This window comes from Dama dama, chromosome 18 (assembly GCF_033118175.1).
Source record: "Dama dama isolate Ldn47 chromosome 18, ASM3311817v1, whole genome shotgun sequence".
In the NCBI taxonomy this organism is placed as follows: Eukaryota; Metazoa; Chordata; class Mammalia; order Artiodactyla; family Cervidae; genus Dama; species Dama dama.
This window is the reverse complement of record NC_083698.1, coordinates 109,228,624-109,249,757: the sequence shown is the minus strand read 5'-3', so window position 1 is coordinate 109,249,757 and position 21,134 is coordinate 109,228,624. Positions and strand designations below refer to the sequence as shown.

Below are 21,134 nucleotides of genomic sequence, written 5' to 3'. Positions count from 1 at the left end.
ATTCTCCAGGCAAGAACACTGGAGTGGGTTGCCATGTCCTCTCCGGGGGATCCTCCTGACCCAGGGACTGAACCCCAAGTCCCTCGCATCTCCTCCATCAGCAGGCAGGTTCTTTACCGCTAGCACCACCTGAGAAGCCCTATATTTCAATTTAAAAAAAGAAAAATGTCATGTAAAAATAAATAAATAAAGTTTTAAAAACCATACAATAAAACATGAGAATTAGGTTGCTTAAAAAAAGGTCACCTGTCAGAAACACAATTTCAGATTGTGCTTCTCACAGTAGCATGGCCTACATTATCTGGCAGGGGAGTTTAAGATTACCTGGGAAGGCATCTGGAAAGAAAGTACCACGACTGACTGACCGGATCACCTGGGAAGCTTCTGAAAAATGCAGATTCCCAGGGCCTGTCCCAGAGTCACAGAGAAGGCATTTGGATTTTTGTATTTTAAACATCCCCTTCCTTCCTCCCCACCACCCTCAGCCACAGTTCTGAAGAACAGTCAGTGCAGGAATCACTGACTCAACTATATATCACATGCAGTCATCTCTGAATTTTTATAAAATGCAAGCTCCCCCATCCTCATGCTCACATTCTAACCAAAAAAGAGACAAGAATCAGCAACCTTCCTACCAGTAGCCAGTAAGAATATACACTGGATGGAAAGATGCCATTCAGAACAGCGACAACACAGAACAACATTACCCCTGAGAATAAGACATAGGAAGGGAAGAACACTCCATATACAAGGAGACAGAGACACACCTCACTCATACAGGAAGAGTCAACAGTTTAAAAAGAAGCATCACCTATTATCACTAAACTCACCTATAAATTTAATGCGAAACCATTCAAAATCTGGGCCAATACTGAAGAAGGTGGTAGTAAATTTTACACTGAAAATTACACTTAATTTTACAATTAAAAAGTTGAGGCCTCATCATAAGGAGAAGTTTCATATTATTTATCAATACTGTAAATGCATACACCATTTTATACAAATAGTTTAAATGCATACACCCCACTGTCCAAATAGCACATTTCTAGGAATTTACCCCACTGAAGCACTTTCACATGTATAAAAAGAAATGCACAAAAAACGTTCTCTACAGCAGTGTAATAGGAAAACAACAACAAAAAATGCAAATACTCAGATGCCATCAATTGAGGATAAATTAAATAAATATATTGCCATCATTCAATAAAATGCTACACAATCATCAAAAATGAAGCAGACATGTTACTGGTCATATATACATATACTTTGAAAATAGTTGACCCGAAAAACGAATCAGTCAACAATGAAATCGAAGGGGAAATTAAAAACTACTTTGAGACAAATGACAAGAAAAACACAATCACACAATCTATGGGATGCAGCAAAAGCAGTTCTTAGGGGGAAGGTTCACAGTGAAAACAGCTGCTCTAAGACAGTACGTATATTCACACTGCAGGGAGTTAAACGGGGCCCGGGGTGCTGGGTTCTAAGCGCAGCACTAGCTCTGGGGCTTCAGGAAGTTAAGGAATCCCTCCAGCTTCAGCGTCTTCACTAGCACACGGTAATAACAACCCCTCTGTCGTCGTTGTTTAGTTGCCCAGTCATGTCTGACTCTTCGTGACCCCATACGCTGTAGCCCACCAGGCTTTCTGTCCACGGGATTTCCCAGGCAGGAATACTGGAGTGGGTAGCCATTCCCTTCTCCAGGGACCACCCTGACTCAGGGATTGAACCAGCATCTCCTGCATTGCAGGCGGATTCTTCACCACTGAGGCACCAGGGAAGTTCAATGTCAATCCCTATCTCAGTGCTAAATATAACTGACCATTTCTAGAAAATATCTCCTAATCCAAAAGGTGAAAGGATCTCATAGTCAATAACTTCATTCAACTGCTGAATATTATTTGCTGTATAGTCACCAACTGTATTTCCTCCATGAACTGCCCATAGATAATTTTCCTTCTGGACTTTTGGTGTCATCAATTTGTGTGAACTTCTACAGACCGAGGCTCGCTGGTGGCCCAGATGGTGACGTGTCTGCCTGCAACGTGGAAGACCTGGGTTCGACCTCTGCGTGGGAAGATCCCCTGGAGAAAGGGAAAGGCAACCCACTCCAGTACTCTTGCCTGGAGAATCCCATGGACAGAGGAGCCTGGCGGGTTACAGGCCAAGGGGTCGCAAAGAGTCGGACACGACCGAGCGACTTCACTTCACTTTACACACCGAGGATGTAACGTTTGCCCACATATTTACTAACTTTTCTGAATTTGCGGTTTACCTGCAATTATACATTTTCTGAAAGATAATCGTTTCAACAATTTAGATGGTCAAATCTACCAATTATTTTCCTGAACAATTTCCTTTGCAGTTTCTACTCTGAAAGTCTCTCCCTACACTCATTTCCCTTCCAGTTCTGTGTACATTGATATACCCATACATGAAGAGCTGTATCAGTCAGATTTTCCCAAGCATGTGTACATGAAGAATTAAGATTGACAACCTTCACATTAAAAGGCTTTTTTTAATGTTTATCTGAAAACCATCTTCCCAAAGGACAGCCAGCGTGGTGCAGCCAAGCGCCCTTCTCAACACACATAAACCCTGCATACCCGGCCCAGTCTTCTCAAACACAGGGCCACCTTCCGAGCATCCTGGACCTGAAGCCTCTTCTCACTGGGAAATCAGGACAGACAGGAGATACAGAAGCAGAATCAAGGGCTGCACGAGGCAGGACCAAGAGTGACAACTCTGCTGCTAACCCAGTATGTCCCCACACTTCAAACTTTCAGACACTCGCACCAGGTACCTTGGGAAGTCCCACTCCCATTCCGACACCCGCCCACCCGTTTTGCCTTCCACTCTATTCTCGTGTATCCTCCGATGTCTCTGTCTGCAAACACAACACATCCTTATTCGCAGCAAACATTCTAAAAGGCCCTTGTGCAAAGCTTCTTCCGCTCCCCGTGTTAAAGGCCCCTCTCTGCACAGAACTGCCTGCAGTGAGGAGGGCTGATCTGACTGCTGTCAGCTCGACGCACTTACCTACATTCCTCCTACAGCCGGCTGTCTAGAGCAGAAGGTCACAGTGTCAGCTCGACCAATTTATGTTTGAAAGCGGAAATGTCACATCTTAAAACAGCGTTTTTAACACTGTATCCAGGATGGAGGTTCTTTTGTGTGAGACCCCTTATGAGGTCCAATCTCAAACCCCAAATTCAACCAGAATAGCTCTACCCACTCCTAAGATGTTCTGTTTAAATTTTTTAAAAAGTGACTACCCTGCCTCAGAGCATGATTTTGATAAAACTAAAATTGTTCCCAGATCTTAATGATGATGTTCTAAATAATACACACTCCACACACTGTATACTGCAGAAATTAATACATAATCATAATCAAGTCCTTCAAACATTCCTTGGGTTGTCATATAGAAAATGGTAGTTTCTGTTTACAAGACACAGTTAAATACGTAAGTTCAAATTGATTCTTTTATCTAAATCCAATAGTCTTTGTCTTTCTTTTTCTCTATTTGGTCTGTAAATTTTACATTACCCAATATATATGTCCACTTCTACATGCTAAGTCACTTCAGTCATGTCCGACTCTTTGTGACCCCATGGACTGTAGCCCATCAGGCCCCTCTGTCCATGGGATTCTCCAGGCAAGGATACCGGAATGGGCTGCTGTGCCCTCCTCCGGGGATCCTCCTGACCCAGGGATGAACCCACATCTCTTAGGTCTCCCGCATCGGCAGGCGGGTTCTTTACCACTAGCACCACCTTTGCTCCATGTCTGGTAAATATAAGATCGAACATGTGGCCTCTTTATGGGTTTGGGGCATTATCAAGTGAATTCTGACTTCCACGGTAAAACGGTAGACTAAACACGTGATCCAATTCTCTCTGTCCCGAAGCCCCACTAAAACCAAAACAAAATGATTCTTTCTAAGATGCAGAAACCACAACCAAAGAGAGAAAAGAAGAGGTGGCAACTTCAGGAATCTGGGCCTGGACGGCTGAGGATCAGCGCTAACGGCCCTGGGGACACCGGGAACTGGTGGTGGGCAAAGCTGAGACCCGGCCCCACACACCCGGGACCCTGAAGAAAGGCCCCGTGACAGGCAGCCGCACGGGCCCGAGGATCCAGGACTGAAGGGCCCAAAACACGGGCCAGGATGAGCGTGCCCCCACCCCGCACCGGGGCGGCTGCTCTCCCCGACCCCCGCGTCCCCGCAAGCTGACTCTGGGAGTGCAGAGCGAGGCTTGGAGCGTGAAGCAAGGTCACCAGCCTGGGCGAGTCCAGGAACCACTCTGAGAATCACCCGACTGAACACGGACAGCCCTGACAGCTGAGACGGGCTCGCCCACGGCCTCCCCGCTCCCAACCCGGCTCTCAGAGCACAGACCCGGCCTCCAAGCAGAGCAGAAGTGCACTCTCAGTGGAAAGTGACCAGCCCAAGAGGAAAGACCCGGAGACCGTTAAGACAGAAGCTATTCCAACAACAACCCACCTGTGGTGGTGGTCGCTTAGTCGCCAAGTCGTGTCCAACTCTTGGGACCCCATGGACTGTAGCCCACCAGGCTCCTCTGTCGATGGGCTTCTCCAGGCAAGAAGACTGGAGTGGGTTGCCATTTCCCTTCTCCAGGGGATCTTCCCAAACAAAGAATCGAACCCGGGTCTCCTGCATTGGCAAGGCAGATGATGTACCAACTGAGCTATGAGGGAAGCCACCTGTATCACCCGCCAAATCTACAGACCTGATCTATTCCACAAGGCAGGACTTCCCTGGTGGTGCAGTGGGTAAGAACCTGCCTGCGAATGCAGGGGACACAGGTTCGATACCTGGCCGGGGAAGATTCCACAAGCTGTGGAGCAACTGAAACCTGTGCCATAACTACCGGGCTCACAGACTCAGTGCCGAGAGCCTGTGCTCTGCAACAGGAGAAGCCACTGCAAGAAGAAGCCCTCACACCGCGACGAGAGAGTAGCCCCACAGCAACGAAGGCCCAGCGCAACCAAAATTAAATAAGTGAAATTCTTAATTAATTAAAAAATAAGGCAGCAGCAACTTTCACAGAACAAGAAGAAATAAACAAGAAACACACTAAAGACAGGAACATCTAACACATCATTCTCAGTTACAGACGGAGTAAGTGGACCCTGAAGCTGGGAAAGATTGAAGGCAGGAGGAGAAGGGGACGACAGAGGATGAGATGGTTGGATGGCACCCCTGATGCAATGGACATGAGCTTGAGCAAGCTCCAGGAGTTGGTGATGGACAGGGAGGCCTGGCCTGCTGCAGTCCATGGGGTCGCAAAGAGTCAGACACGGCTGAGCGACTGAACTGAAGTGGACAAAAATAAGCAGAAGACCTCAATAACAGCATTAATTAGATAGCTCATACAGATATACTCAGAACTCAGAACACACCCACAGGGAGTATACCTCTTCAGAAATACACAGAGAACATTCACAAACTGCCCATATCTCAGACTCAGTGAAGTCTAAAGAAGAGAATATAAACAGCACTCTGACCATAATGTAATTAAACTAGAATTAAAAACAAAATTTGAAAAGGCCCTCCTACTTGAAAATTTTCAAACATACTTGTATAGAAATACTGAGTTAAGAGGGAAACTCAAAAGAAAAACACAGAAATTTCTTGAAAATGATAATGATAAACTATACCCAAATCCCAGTAAGGGATACATACAGTTAAAGACTAAGAGCTGGGGACTCTCCTGGCGATCCAGTGTTAAGAGTTTGCCTTCCAATGCAGGGGGTGCAGGCTCCATGCCTGGTCAGGAAGCTAAGATCCTACAAACCTCCCAGCCAAAACACCAAAAGGAGAAACAGACACAATACTGTAACAAATTCAACACTTTAAAAATGGTTCACATCCAAAAGAAATCTTTAAAAAAAAGACATAACAGCCAAATTTTCACAGCATCAAATTCCTTTTCAATACAAAGGGAAAATTAAAATGAATTTAATATCCAACCCAAAAACAAAAAAAAGCAAAAAGGAAAGCCGAGGAGATAAAAATAGAAATAAATGAGTCAAAAAAAACAGAAAAATAGAATAAGTGAACCCCAAAGCTTATTCTTTAAAAAAAAAAAAAACCCCACAAAACAGCCGTATTATTAGCTAAGTCCTGAAGAAAAAAGGTGAAGACAAGATAGATAAATTTGAGTGACAAAGGGAAAACATAACCATAAAAACAGAGATTTTTAAAAATCATGGCTACTATATACATAAATTTGAAAAATTTAGATAAAACAGAATTGTTTTTAGACAAATATAACACAACCAAAATTGATTCGACTCAAGATGGGGCATCATTAGATGCCTCATAAGAAATATAAGGAGGAGCAGTGAAATCCTACCAAGACCTTAAAACTCAGATAATCCCAAAATTACTTAGACTACCCCAGAGCACAGAAAAAGAAAGAAAACTTCTTCCTTTGTTTCACAAAGACAGTGTAACACTGATCCCACACTCTGACAAAGAACGCACCAGAAAACTAAACTATAACTCATACTAAGTCCCGATGCGAAAACCTAAATGAAGTAGTAACAGAATCACCTACACATCAAAAAATAAGGCATCATGATCAAGTGGGGATTATTATGGAATGCAGGAATGCTTCGACATCAGGAAATCCACTATGTGAACTAAGAAAGAAAACCACACGTCCCATTTATGACAAAGAAATCATGTAACATGCAACACACATTCATGTTTTAACATTCCAAAACACAGCAGTTGACAGATACTTAACATATTTGGATAGCTTTCTTAAAAACAGTAAAGCGTCTGCCTACAATGCAGGATACCCCGGTTCGATCCCTGAGTTGGGAAGATCCCCTGGAGAAGGAAATGGCAACCCACTTCAATATTCTTGCCTGGAGAATTCCATGGATGGAGGAGCCTGGTGGGCTACAGTCCACAGGGTCACAAAGAGTCGGACACGACTGAGCGACTTCACTTTATATATACAGACACAAACAGCAGCCCAAAAGCCTGCATCTTACTTATTTTAGAAACACCAGAAACTATTCCACTAAAATAAGAACAAAAGGATAATGCCCACTAACTCCACTCTGGTTAACACTATTTGGAGGCGATGGCCACTGCAGCGTGTCAGAAAAAAAAAAACAAAAGTAAGCAGAGCTCCTAAAAATGGAACGGGAAAACCATCTCTATTTGCCCGTGACAAAATTCTCTATCTGGAAAACCCTAAAGATGAGGGGAAAAAATTCATTCAAACAACAAAAATCATTTAGTAATTTAGTAAAGAAGCAGATTATAAAATTAACACAAAATAAATGCCTTTAATATAGTGAAGAAAAACAGAAAATAGAATGGAAGAGAAAATGTCGTTTACAATAGCCAAAAAGAAAACCACATAACTAGGTGATTAACAAGAAAGCTACCTGAGGTAAACACAATATTCCTACAAGACGCAAAACAGACTTGAACTGATGGAAAGAATACACTGTATTCTCTAGTGAGAAGACAGCATCATAAATACAATAGTCCTCATTAACATACAAGTTTAATGCAGTCCAAATCAAAATATCATCAGCACCTTCCCCCCCCCCGCCCCAGAACTAAAAGAAGAAACTGCATGTAAAGAGCATTTGGAGACATAATAAGGAAGAATAGACTGGAAGACACTTGTTACAAAATGAGGTGGAGAACCTTCCCTGGTGCTCCCAAGGCAGGGGGCCTGGGTTCCATTCCTGTGCAGGGAGCATCCCACATGCTCCAACCGACCCCAAGCGAAGCAACTAGGACCCAGCAGGGCCACATACATAAAGTTTAAAAAAAAAGATGAGGTGGGTACATGTATATATACGGTTGAGTCCCTTCCCTGTTCTCCTGAATCTGCTGCAACACTGTTAATTGGCTAGACCTCAACACAAAATACAAAGTTCAAAAAAAAGACTAAAAAGTCCAAACAATATTATCTGACAATAATCATTTTTTCCAGTGAACACAGTATTGATTTTTCTGGATGATTTACTATCAAATAAAGTAAGAGTCATTTATACTCTTAAAAATGAGGTGGCTGGGACACCAACCTCATCAGATATGAAGTCATGAAGCCTCAGGAGTTAAACTCAGTGATGTTGCCATATAAGCAGACAGGTTCAGGCACCCAAAATGAATCCAGAAATAAACAACGGCATAGACAAATGCAGTACACAATAAAAGCGGTATTTTCAAGCAGTGTTTTGTTATGCTTTTTGTTTTTCATAAATGAGGCTGAGATAAACGGGACATCCAGAAGGAAAGAAGACAGAATTGGCTCCAACTAGGCCATCCTCATACCCCATCCCAGGATAAATTTCAAGTGGAACAGAGATTTACATAAAATCTGGGAATGGGGAGGGGGAACACCCATTTTAACTATGATTCAAAATCCAACAACAGTAAGGAAAAGATAAATAAACCTACTGCTTTAAAAAAAAAGTCTTTGCATGTATCAGACAAATGATACATAGATAGGGAAAATGTGTTTGCAGCTTGTATCACAAAGGGCTGACGCCTCCATGTGCAGAAAAGAGGCCTCGGACTGCTCTCCTTACCAAGGTGAAGGTGAAGGTTTGCTTGTAAGTTTGGCCTCTGGCTGGCATCTGGGAACTTAAGATTTCAGGAGGGCTCCCACCATGCCCCAAATACAGTGTATGCTGAACACCTGCTTTCCTTCTGGGGCAGGAATTCCGGTTTGTGCCAGGCGGAAGGTGCCACGACCAGCCCAAGAGAAACTCTGGGCACTGACTGTCTATGGAGCTTCCCCAGTAAACACGGTCTCACATGCCTGTCACACTGGATGTCAGTGACTCCACTGAGAAAAGACTCGGGATGCCCAGACTCCGCCCCATGCGCCTTTCCTCTTGGCTGTTTTTACCTTTTCACTGCCATCCTGGGATTGTTCCCAGCAAATCTGTGACCCTGGGGGTGGCCTGTGGGACCCTCAACACACCCTAATCCACAAGGAGCTTCCAAAAAATAAAGCAGCAAAAGGCCGAAGGCCCGCAGAAAAATGGGCTAGAGAAATGAAGACAGAAAACGGAAATGCAGATGCCACTTCATCACGTGTAAAGACGCTCATCTTCCCACATAATAAGAAATTCAAATTAAAACGATATCATTTCCCACCTTCCAGATTGGTGAAAAGAAAAAAACTTCTTTAACTCGGCAATTACAGAGATGAGTCTGTAAGAAGACGTAAGCACTGTCACAGGTCACTGGGGAAGAAACACACGCCGGGGTGGGATCTGACACGATCCAGCAAAAGTACCTTATGACTCAGAAGCCCCACTTCTAGAAACCTGTCTCAGAGATGCTCCAGCAAAAAAAAAGAAAAGAAAATGCAAAAAAAGACGAATGCCCAGCACTGACTACACTGCAGTCTTTTGATAAAATGCTCAAAAATGGATGGGGACATGTCTCAAGACAACCAGGAACAGCCTGAATGGGGCTTCCACTACTGGACAGCTGAAGCATGAAAACAAGGAATGGCAGTAAGAAATCATAAACCAGTGAATGTAGTAACAATCACACAAGTAACTCTTTAAAAAGCATAACCCATACAGATGATAAGTAAAAGGGAGCTACTGGAAAGTGCACCCTTTTTGTAAAATGTTAACTAATAAATAAACACACACACACACACAAACATTTTGCAACCATCGCTGTAATCATCAATTAGAACAAGAATACCACTAATGGATACTAAAACTAATGGGTGAAAAGTGTTAAGGCAGAACAGGGTATTTACACAATCTCGTAACCTCTCTCCACAAAAGACATGAATTACAAAGGGGAAAACAGTAACCACACAGTGAGAAATCTAGTGGACGGCACTATATCCAATGATCCAAGTGAACTTCATCGGCTGTCTTAAGCCTCCTGATAAGAGGAGTAAGTTCTAGGGAGATGGTGGACAGCACAGAGATGATATTAGTAGCACTGTATCTTTATATACTTGAAAGTTGCCAAGACAAGTGGATCTTACATGTTCTCCCCACAAGAATAGGGTAATTACAATGACAGGATGGAGGGGTCAGTAATGCTATATGATATTCATTCTGCAATATACAAACCCACCAAACCAGCACATTGTAACCTTAAACTTATGCAACATAATATGTCAGTTACTTCTCAATAAAGTTGGTGGTGGGGAGGGGGCGGGGGGAGCTTCTGATTTGATGCACGAAGAAGCTCTGACATAACTTCTCTGGTACCCCTGACAAAAACACACACCCAGTGACTACTGTAAGGAAACACCAGACAAGTGTAGATTGAGGAGCATTATCCGTAACAACTGGCTGCCAAAAATACCAACGTCCTGAAAGACAGAAAAAGGCTAAGGAGCTGGTCCAGGGAAACGAGACTAAAAAGACATGATGACAAGCAAACACGGTGTATGGTGCTGGATGAGGGCGGAGGGCTGAGCGTCCAGAGACATACAGGGACCACTCACGGGATCCAGACCACAGAGCAGATAACACTACAGCATAAACATTACATTTTCTAGTTCTGATCACTGGTCTGTGATTATATGTTCTCATAAAGGATACACTGAAGTACCCTGGTGTAAACAGCAGGATGGCTGCAACTCACAAACAGTTCAGAAAGATAATAACGTGTAAAGTATACAGAGAACAATAAAGCACGTTAGTAGTTAGAATGCTGGATGGAGACTATATAGCATTTTTTTTTTGGTACTCTTCTTGCAGCTTTTCAGTAGATTTGAAATTTCTCAAAATAAGTTTAAAGAATACAAAAATCTTCAAAAATACAAGTTCAGTTAGGAAAAGTCGGGCTAGTACTATTCCCTGAACACTCTGGAGCCCAGTAACTCAACTTAAGTGGATGAAGCTTCGTCTCTGGAGCAGGCAGAGCCGTGGTCCATGTCATCCCAGCCCCCAGAACACCTGAGATCACCAAGCTGGTCTCAGGGTTTATTAGATGAGGCCAGGCTCCCAGGATGAAATTTATTTGCTATTTTAAAAAAGCACCATGTAGTGTACTGTCTTCTCAATCATAAGTGCCCACTATGTATAATTCAGTGTGAATTTTTCTTTTAAAATGTAGTACTAGAAAAAGCTTTTTCACCTGAGAAACAGGTATTTCTCTTCTTCCCTGATGACAGGCATTACATAACTGACGATGACTCTCTCGTCATCTTGTCACACGGGAAGGCCAAGCTTGAGGCCAAACCAGCTGCACTACTGGCCTACAGTTTAAGGTGATTTTCCAGGCCCATTCTTTTCTCTGGTCCTAGTTATTTTTATCTGCATTTTATCCCTTTTGATCCTATTTTGAGGCAAAGGCCAATCCAAAATCACTAGGCTCTGCAGGACACATAAGCAGCAGTAATATGCTTAAATAAACTTGGGCTCTTCCAGGCTGCTTCTCCTGGCCACACACCGGACACTGCAAATCCATGACTGACCATCCCTGTTTCCACAACAGGCTATGTCCACGTGAAACCCCCTGGGAGGATTCCCGGCCACTATTCCTAAGTCCTGACACAAAGCCTACAACAGCCTCAAGACGATAACATAACTTGGGCCCATAAAACAAAGATATCCTGAAGTCACACCGCCACGTGAGATACCACCTACCTCAAACGGTCATGACTGAGCACCACACTTTTGATATTTATAGCAAGAATGATGAGTAAGGCTCCCAGCTTACTAACATTAAAGTTATGACAAACCCTGTGGGCACATTTTATGGCTTCTACCAAGAAATGCTTTTATTTCAAGTTTTATGAGACCAAAACCACAAAAACCTCACGTGCAAATGTGGGGATGAAAGATTCTTTGACCAGCTGCCTTCTCTCCTGATACAACCAGACCTCAGGTGGGTGTGGGGTGAACACTAGATGGTGGGAGAAGGGGACACATAAGGAAGCCAGTACCTGTGGGGGGGTGTTCCTATCGACACTGTTTTTGGCTCGGTTTTGGGTAGCAAAACAACTACTGAAATAAAGAGCCCCAAAACTTCTGGTACAATGTGTATCTCTGAAAGGAAAATTAATACATGCAAAGAGGCAGTTTTTTTCCGGCTTGTAACCACTCCTTTTTCTGCAGCAAAAGGAAAGAACAATCCGTAGGAGATGGACTGTAGCAAATTAAGGGAGACACCCCCACAAGGTTGTCAAGGCAACTAAACCAAGTGAATTTCTCTACAGAGACGAATCAAGACTAAGGTGAACGTCGGGTGGAATACTCTGTGGCAAAAAATGACTAAAATCCCATCTTGAAAAATCTTTTTAAGAGACTAAACTTACTTCCAGGCTATTTTATTAAGCACTTCACCTACAGTGCAAGCAAGCAAGCTTGAATTTCTAAACCAAAAGCTAAATGGATTCAGCGAGCACCTTCCTAAATATGAGCCGAGCCTGGGCCACTAGAAAGGACCGGGAGATTTCCGAAGGGTCTCTTTCCGAAGTGGCATATCTCAACATCAAAAGAAGCAATCACGGCCCACAAGTAACGGGGTTGGGGGGAGAGATAAAAACTATACTACCACCAACAGCCTTTCCCACATTTTAGATTTTTCTGTTTTTCAAAATGGAGTCTTTTTTAACATTCTTAACTGCAAAGGCAACTCTAGGCAAACTAAAGCAAGACCTTAGCCTGACTGAGCCATTCAATACTGGAAGAGGACAGAGTGGGCTGCACAAAAAAAAAAAAAAAAATTTTAAGATGTCAACTTGGGAGACGGGTGTAAAAACCTCCCACAAGTAAGTGATAAAGAAACCCTATCAGCGAGGAGAAATGGCCTGCGCTTGGGGACCCAGGACGAGGGCCACTTTTTAATTAGAAGGCAGGGGCGCCGAGAGGCAGGCGGAAGGCGAGGGAACGGCAGCGGGGTGCGCAGCCGGCACCCCAGGAGGCGGAGGGGTCCCGAGGAGGCCCGGCCGAAAGCAGGGAGGAGGCCGGGAGGCCACGTCTCCCCTCGGCTCCCTCCCCAGCAAGGTGAGCGAGTCAGGGGGCCCCTGGACAGATGAGGGCCGCGACCCGAGCCCGGGCCCGGAGCGCCCCAGGTGAGACCGGGGGGCCGGGCCGCGGGGCAGGCAGGCGCCCGGCGCGCCGGGGCCGGAGCGGGCGCCCGCGGCTCTTACCCGGTGCCGCAGTCCACCACGCAGGGAGGCAGGGAGCCCGCCATGCTCGGCCCACGCGGCCGGCCCGGGAGGCTCCCCCGATCACCGGCCCGCTCGCCGCCCCGCGCCGCCGCCGGGCTCCCGGGAGCCTCCGCAGCGCCGCCGCCGGGAGCCCGGATGCTCTCAGCCGGCCCACGTGACGCCCCGCCCACCCACCGCTGCCTGACCAATCACGGTGCGGACACGCCCTGTCCCCGCCCCCTCCCGCCCGCCATCTTTAGTGCTGGCAGCGGGGCCTCGTTGTCCGTACGTCCCACCTTGCTGCGGGAGAGGTTGTGAGCTCTTCTGACTTACGGTGGACTTGACCCCGAAGCCTGACTCTTCATCTTTTTACGTGTCCGCTCAAATGTCACCTTCTCAGGAAAGTTGTCCCTGCTCATCTGCTAGGTGGCCCCTCCCCCCCTGCACCTTACTCACTATCTCAACAATCTATTGCTTTGCTTCACAACATTTGGAGCAAATTTATACCGTGTATATATATTTATTTGTACTCCTATAGCGGGCTATAGGCTCCGCTAGATACGACTCCTGAATGTCTTTTACCATTGATGACAAGGATGCGCAGCACAGTATTTGGTGCATTCATGGGAAACACCCAAATGTTTTCTGAATAAAGAAAAAAAAACTTGACGTTAGAATTTTTACACCTGTCAGAACACTGCATGCTTTCCTCTATAGAGGAAAACCCGTGCAACAAATGCACGGACAGCTTTAAGGGGTGATTGACCTTCGATCAGGTTAACACTACACCAGGATCATTATGGAACATGTCCTCAAGTGTCAAAGGTGGAGTGATGTCCAAAAGATCTTCCTGGAACCCGGACCAAAGTAGGCACCACTGACCAACTTCTGAAGGTAGCCAAGGTCCCACTTGCTTCCTCCTCCCTCCCTATCATATATTCCTGACCTTACTTTTTAGGACTCTCCTGGAGACGTAGTTCCATGCAGTTTAACTGATATTAAAAGCGTTTTTAAACTGTTTTTCCCTAAGAGAAGTAGTGGTAGATCACTTGATCACTTTGGACAACCCATGATGATGCCTTTTTTTTTTTTCCTTAATCTATTCAGGTCAAATAAGGCCCAGTTCTAGAAAATTTTCGAGGGACCTAGAAAGAGAAGTAGAAGGTGGGAAGGAAAGAAAGGTGAGGAGTGTGGAGGAAAGCCTGTATAGGATCCCGAGGCTGAGGGCAAAGGCTCACTTGCCTCCTTCGTGTTTTGCCAAGGCCCTGGCCAACCCCCCTGTTCCAGGCCCTCATCAGAAGGCTGTGGATAAACTCTAAATTGCAGACAGTCAGCACTGCCACCTCTTTCTTTCACTTAACACATATTTATCAAGTGCCTACTATGGGACAGGCCTTGCATTAGATGGGGCATGAAACAGTAAGTGGGACATTCGCAGTCTTTGCCCTAAAGACTTTATTTTTTTTTAATATTTATTTATTTACTTACTTGGCTGCACCGGGTCTTCATTGTAGCATGCAGGATCTTTAGTTGCACAGAGTTTTAGACCCTGGACCACCAGGGATGTCCCTCTGCCCCCAAGACTTTTCGAGCCTTGTGAGAGAGAGCAACAGTAAACAGGCAATTGCAATCCAGTGTCATCCGAGGTGGGGCAAGACCAAGGTGCACAGAACGCCGTTAACAGGCCGCCTAGGGGCTTCCCAGGGGTCTCAGTGGTAAAGAACTGCCCGCCAGTGCCTGAGACACGGGATCCATCCTCGATCTGAGAAGATGCCACACACCTCAGAGCAACTGAGCCCGTGTACCACGACAACTGAGCCTGTGCTCAGGGTCCAGGAGCCGCGGCTACTGAAGCCCACGCGGTCCGAGAGGAGCCCCCACGGTGAGTAGCCTGAGCACCACAACCAGAGCATAACCCTTGCCCTCCGCGACGGGAGAAAAGCCCTCACAGCAAAGAAGACACGGCACACCAAAATAAATAAACGTTAAAAAATAACAGGGCCCCTACACCTGTCTTAGGAGTCAGTGAAGCCATCTCAGAGCAACGGTGCCTAAGCTGAAACCCAGAGGGTGGGTGGAGAAATACTCCATGGTAGAGAGGGTGGGGCGGGACAGTGTTTCTGGGACGAGGAGGCCAGAGGACCTCAAGACTCATAGACCGCCCTGCCATCTTCACCAGGGAAGAAGCCTTAGTGGGATTTGGAGCTGGCTAGTAATAAAGGCGGTCCCTTTTCCGGGAGTGTCCCTTCTGCAAAGGACTTACTGGAAATGGCGACCAAGGCCAGCTGCTGGTAGCAAGCAAAAGACTTCCTGATTTCAAATGTGTCCTCTCGAGCCCACTAACCCTTGATGTTTGAGTGAAGGCGTTTTCGCATGCAGGGAACAGAGACCTCTTAAGGGGGCACAGGAACAAATTTTATTATTGCATATAAAGAAAATCCAGAAACTCTAGGGAAATTCAACCATTGGATGACATCACTGTGGAAACTTGTTGTAGAAACTTGTTGGCCTACGACAACAGATATTTATCATCTCACGACAGGGCAGAAGGTCAAAATCGAGATGTCAGCAGGACCAGTCCTTGCTGAAGCCTCCAGGAGGAGACCTGGTGTTCCCAGAAATCCCTGGTGATCTTGGTTTATAGGTGCATCATCTCAACACCACGCTCTCCCTCTGTTTCTGCATCATCACCTGGTGTTCTCTTCTTTTTAAATATTTATTTATTTGGTTGCACCAGACTTCCCAGGTGGCTCAGTGGTAAAGAATCCACCTGCCAATGCATGAGACGCAGGAGATGCGGGTTCAATTCCTAGGTCAGGAAAATCCCCCAGAGGAGGGAATGGCAACCCACTCCAGTATGCTTGCCTGGATAATTCCATGAGCAGAGGAGGCTTTTGGGCTCTAGTCCATAGGGTGGCAAAGAGTCAGAGACGACTAAGCACGCACGCCTTTGGCTGCACAGAGTCCTAGTCACTGCATGCGGGATCTAGCTCCCTGATGAGGACTCGAACCAGGGCCCCCTGCATTGGGAGCGTGGCGTCTGAACCAGTGACCCACAGGAAAGTCCCTGGTGTTCTCTTCTTATAAGGACCAGTCACATTGGATTAAGACCTGCCCTAATGACTTCATCTTACCTTGATCTCATCTGCAAAGGCCTTGTTTCCAAATAAGATCCCTTTCACAAGTACTGGGGTAATGATTCCAGCATGTCTTTGGGGGAGACAGTTTAGCTCATAATAATGCCAGCTTATACCAAAAGCAGTCACTGGTGAGGGGAACTGATGCATTTGATTAGCTTAGACTATTAAAACCATACCCCTGGGCTGGTGAGAAGCCTCATCATGTCTTCAGAAGCATATGGTACCCATACCTGAGGGGAATGGGATTTGCTGAGCATAAGGGGAATGACTTTCCAGGTGGCACTAGTGGTAAAGAGCCCACCTGCCAATGCAGGAGACTTAAGAGACGCAGGTTCGATCCCTGGGTCGGGAAGATCCCCTGGAGGGGGGCATGGCAACCCACTTCATTATTCTTGCCTGAAGGATCCCATGGACAGAGGAACCTGGTGGGCTACAGTCTATAGTAGTGAAAGTGTTAGTCACTCAGCGAGTGTCCGACTCTTTGTGACCCCACGGACTGTAGCCCACCAGGCTCTTCTGTCCATGGGATTCTCCAGGCAAGAGTACTGGAGTGGGTTGCCATTTCCTTCTCCAAGTCTGTAGTAGAGTAGTCCATAAAGAGATGCAACTGAAGTGATTTAGCCCTCACATGGGGAATGACAGCAGGTTCCGCCTCACTCGTAATTCTCCTGATGAAACCACATATGATCGCTCGTTCCACGTCTTTTCACTCCTCTAGCCTCTTCCTTGCTGACCCAGCTGGAGCTCTGCCCCGTCTCTGAAGCTCTCCCTCAGCTTCCAGAGAGAGTCATCTCGCTCTTCTTTGGACTCTGAGAGCCTCCTACATCTGTCCACGTGTTCCCTTGTCTGATGTCATCACGGTGGTTGCGCTTCCATCGCCCCTGGTACACCAGTCTGAGATTAGAAATGCGTCTCCGATAATTTTATGTCTCTGGGTTATCGGGCACTTCTGACGTTTGTGGCTACTCAGTGAAAGGTTCTTAAATAAATGGAAGTCATCAGCAACTGTTAAGCCTGTCAATTACACATAACATTTGTTTTTACTTGCTTTCTTGTCATCCTCAAAAGCAAATAAAAGCGAACCTTCCGTGTGATTTCTGTGTTAGTGTTTTCACTGTTTTTTTCTATATATCAAAGCATATTCTCTGTTATTCTTCTGAGGTCATAAACTCCTATGGATCAGAGACTGATGGCATCCCTTTTGACAAAAGCCAAAACACCCACAGAGAAACAAACCTCCCATTCTGTAAGAGGCACTTCAAGTACAATCTCTGTTAATTGTATTGCTAAGGTTTGCTCCTTCCAATACACTTTGCAAAACTCTACTCTCTCCTTATGGTGAGAGGACTGTTTTAGTCGACTTTCCGTGGCAGAAAGAGGCTTCTCTTTACTGTGTTTCTACCCAACAGTGACCTCCTACTCCTCTTTCCCCCAACTCCTAAAGGGCCAGAAACGTGGGAACAGGAAGTCTTCCTGTATAGAATTCAGCATCTCTTCCATGGTAGACAACAGGACTGTCTCATAACTACTCTACTGAGGGCTGGATAAGCTAACATCCCTCTCCGATGAACCTTTAATAGACAGCTTTGATGCTGGTTACAATGGATTTTTATGCCTACGAAGACAACTTAAAATAATCAGGGTTTACAGCGCTTGTCAATCTAATGGAATTTAGTCAGGGCACACTCAGACAATGTGATCTTCATTTCCTGCATTTAACTAGTCTTGCTGGGCCAAGAAGGAAAAAGAACACAAAAATGAAAGGCTGTCCTGAATAGCTGCCCAGCCAGCGGCTCTGTGAATCTTAAGTTGCAAAGCTGTGGGCAGAGGCGATCAGTGTGTTCTCTGTTGCCATGAGGATGCAAACAGAGAAAGGAGTGCCCCAAAAGTAGGGCCCATTCCTTTGAAAGTAGCTGGCACCCTCCTTCAAGAGGAAGGGCCTGTCATTGCACTCAATGGACCTCCCAGAGGGCTTGGCAATAGTGGGAGAAAATGGTCCAAGCTGGAGCTGATTGGCCAGAGTGTGCTGAGTTGATAACTGACCTAAAACCACAAGAGTGGGAAGGAAATCACCAGGGGCTTCCCTGGAGGCTCAGATGGTAAAGAATCTGCCTGCAATGCAGGAGACTCTGGTTTGATCCCTGGGTCGGGAAGAGCCCCTGGAGAAGGGCATGGCAACTCACCCCTGTATTTTTGCCTGGAGAGTCCCACGGACAGAGGAGCCAGGTGGGTTATAGCACATGGGGTCACAAAGAGTCGGACACGACTGAGCAGCTGACACTGACCTCATTCAGGTCAATTCTGCCGCCTCTGCCTGCACCCCGGGCAATGAGTTCGACCTGAAAACTGGTCCCCCACCGCCTCCACTCTTGCACCGTTCTTTCAGTCTCTCCACATCCCTGATGCCCATCCCTCTGCTTTCTTCCTGCTGTCCCTCTTGCTAAACTACTCCGTAGCTTCCCACCGGCCAGCCTATCTCCATGTTTTCCCCATCCAAGACATCTTTGAGGTGAGTTATGCTGCTAGGAGAAGCAACCTGGCGAAACCCAGAACCTCTGTCCCTCACGTCTGTCTCCTTTCCCCACGGTCTTCAGTGACTCCGTCTTGTTGGAGAAGCTGATCCCAACCCTCAGGTGGCATTCAAGGTCCTCTGTGATCTTCTCTCGAGTCACCTGTTTTGTTTCAGTCTGGCTGCACAGTTTGGCACTGGGGATCTTTGTGATGTCAGGCAGGACCTTTGAGTTGTGGCATTCGAACTCTTAGCTGCAGCGTGTGGGATCTAGTTTCCTGACCAGGAATTGAACCCAGGTTGCCTGCGCCGGGAGTCTTAGCCAATGGGCCGCCAGAGAAGTCCCCCAAGTCACCTTTCCAATCTCATCTCACGCGACGTCCTTGACACGCCTGGGCACAACGGACAACAGACCAAACCCTCTCTATCGCCTGGTCTTCATGCAGGCTCCGCAGTCGAGAACATTCTTCTTTGCCTACCCCATGCTCTCCACCCTTCCCGATTCCATTCAAAGCTCACTCATTCTCCAATTTCAGCACAAATCCACTTCATCTTCTCATTCAGGACAGGTGCTTTCTCATGCCTCTCGTCAGAATCAAGCACCGATTCTGTCAGCATCTACACCTGAGGTCTGGAGTGATGCACTCTAATGAGGTCTTCTGTTCTGCCAAACAGTATTATGGTTTTATCTGGAACTATTTCCCAGCCACTTCTTAGGACGAAGACTGGATGACAGCAATAGATTACAAAAGCATTTTCAGTCCACCACACACTTAATCGTCATAGTCCCACAAGGGAGGTATTATGAAAACGTCTCTTAATCAAATAAGGAAACCAAGGCTCGTACTTTTCAATTAAGATATGTGCTTAGTCACTCAGTCCTGTCTGACTTTGTGTGACCCCATAGACTGCAGCCCGCCAGGCTCCTCTGTCCATGGGGATTCTCCAGGCAAGAATTCTGGAGTGGGTTGCCAAGCCCTCCTCTGGGAGATCTTCCCAACCCAGGGATCGAATCCAGGTCTCCTGCATTGCACGCAGATTCTTTACCAACTGAGCCACCAGGGAAGCTAGTAAAATTTTATTTTGTTCTGGGCACTTTCTTTAGGCCTTCTAGAGAAAATAGGGAGATGCTAAAGTGTTCGAAGCCAGCATCATGATGGTAAGCAGAGGTTCAGTGTATGTCAGAGCCAGAAGGAATCTCAACATTCAGTCCTTCAGAACAAACCTGTCCTTTGAGAATTTCAAATGCACTTCGAAATTTTTTGAGCTCTTCACCTTGAATGTTTTCTATTTCCGGTAACAAATGCCCATGGACTCCCATTAGGCAATCACTATATGTTCTCGAGGCTGAGTAGCATCCAATAAAAATCTAATTCTTCTGCCAATGGAAATGAAGCTGCTGAGTAATGGAACTGGACGCCAGGCAATCTGGACAGGACGTTCTGCCAAGAGCTTGGCCCAGATGCTTCTTGCCACTGTGAAATCTCACAAGCAACAGGTTTTGGAGGAGCTGCCTTCCCAGGGCCTCCTCTTTCTTGATGTTCATTCTAGAACATTTTTTAGAAGCATCACAGCACACCCTCCTTTTTTAGAAGCAGCACAGCACACACTTATTAATATAAGAGAATAAAGGAAGCAAGACTGAACCATTTCCACTTATCTTCACTGGATACTGCCTTGGTCCCTTTATGCAGGAGAAGATGTGCAGGGAAACTTATAGAATTTCTATTTGAAGGACTTCCCTGGCAGTCCAGTTCAGCTCAGTCGCTCAGTCGTGTCCAGCTCTTTGCGACCCTGTGGACTACAGCACACCAGGCTTCCATATCCATCACCAACTCCCAGAGTTTGCTCAAACTCATGTCCATAGAGGCAGTGATGCCATCCAGCCATCTCATCCTCTGTTGTCCCCTTCTCTTCCTGCCCTCAATCTTTCCCAGTATCAGGGTTTTTTCCAATTAGTTAGTTCTTCACATCAGGCGACTAAAGTATTAGAGTTTCAGCTTCAGCATCAGTCCTTCCAATGAACACCCAGGACTGATCTCCTTTAGGATGGACTGGTTGGATCTCCTTGCAGTCCAAGGGGCTCTCAAGAGTCTTCTCCAACACCACAGTTCAAAAGCATCGATTGTTTGGCACTCAGCTGGCAGTCCAGTGGTTAAAAATCCATGCTTCCTGGGCTTGATCCTTGGTCTGGGACGATTCCACATGCCGTGGAGCAACTAAGCCCGTGCGCCGCCACTGCTGAGCCCATCCTCCTAGAGCCTCTGCTCCACAGCAAGAGAAGCCCAAGCACCAAAACTGGAGAATAGCCCCTGCTCGGTGCAACTAGACAAA

The 21,134-nt window shown here is 46.2% G+C and overlaps 1 protein-coding gene across 3 annotated transcripts in view; it reads right to left on the bottom strand.

Annotated features, from left to right (window-relative positions):
- ACTR3B (actin related protein 3B) overlaps window positions 1–13,260 on the bottom strand; it is a 69,446-nt gene extending 56,186 nt beyond the window's left edge. Inside the window, exon 1 of one of the 3 annotated variants that reach the window (XM_061166184.1) lies at window positions 13,152–13,260. In XM_061166184.1, coding sequence (XP_061022167.1) covers window positions 13,152–13,195 — 44 coding nt within the window. In that variant the 5' untranslated portion in view covers window positions 13,196–13,260. Of the gene's footprint in view, window positions 1–4,510; window positions 4,638–13,151 lie in introns of those variants that run through there. The other 2 variants (XM_061166190.1, XM_061166183.1) reach the window with 2 other exon arrangements.
- Between the last annotated feature and the right edge of the window lie 7,874 nt (window positions 13,261–21,134).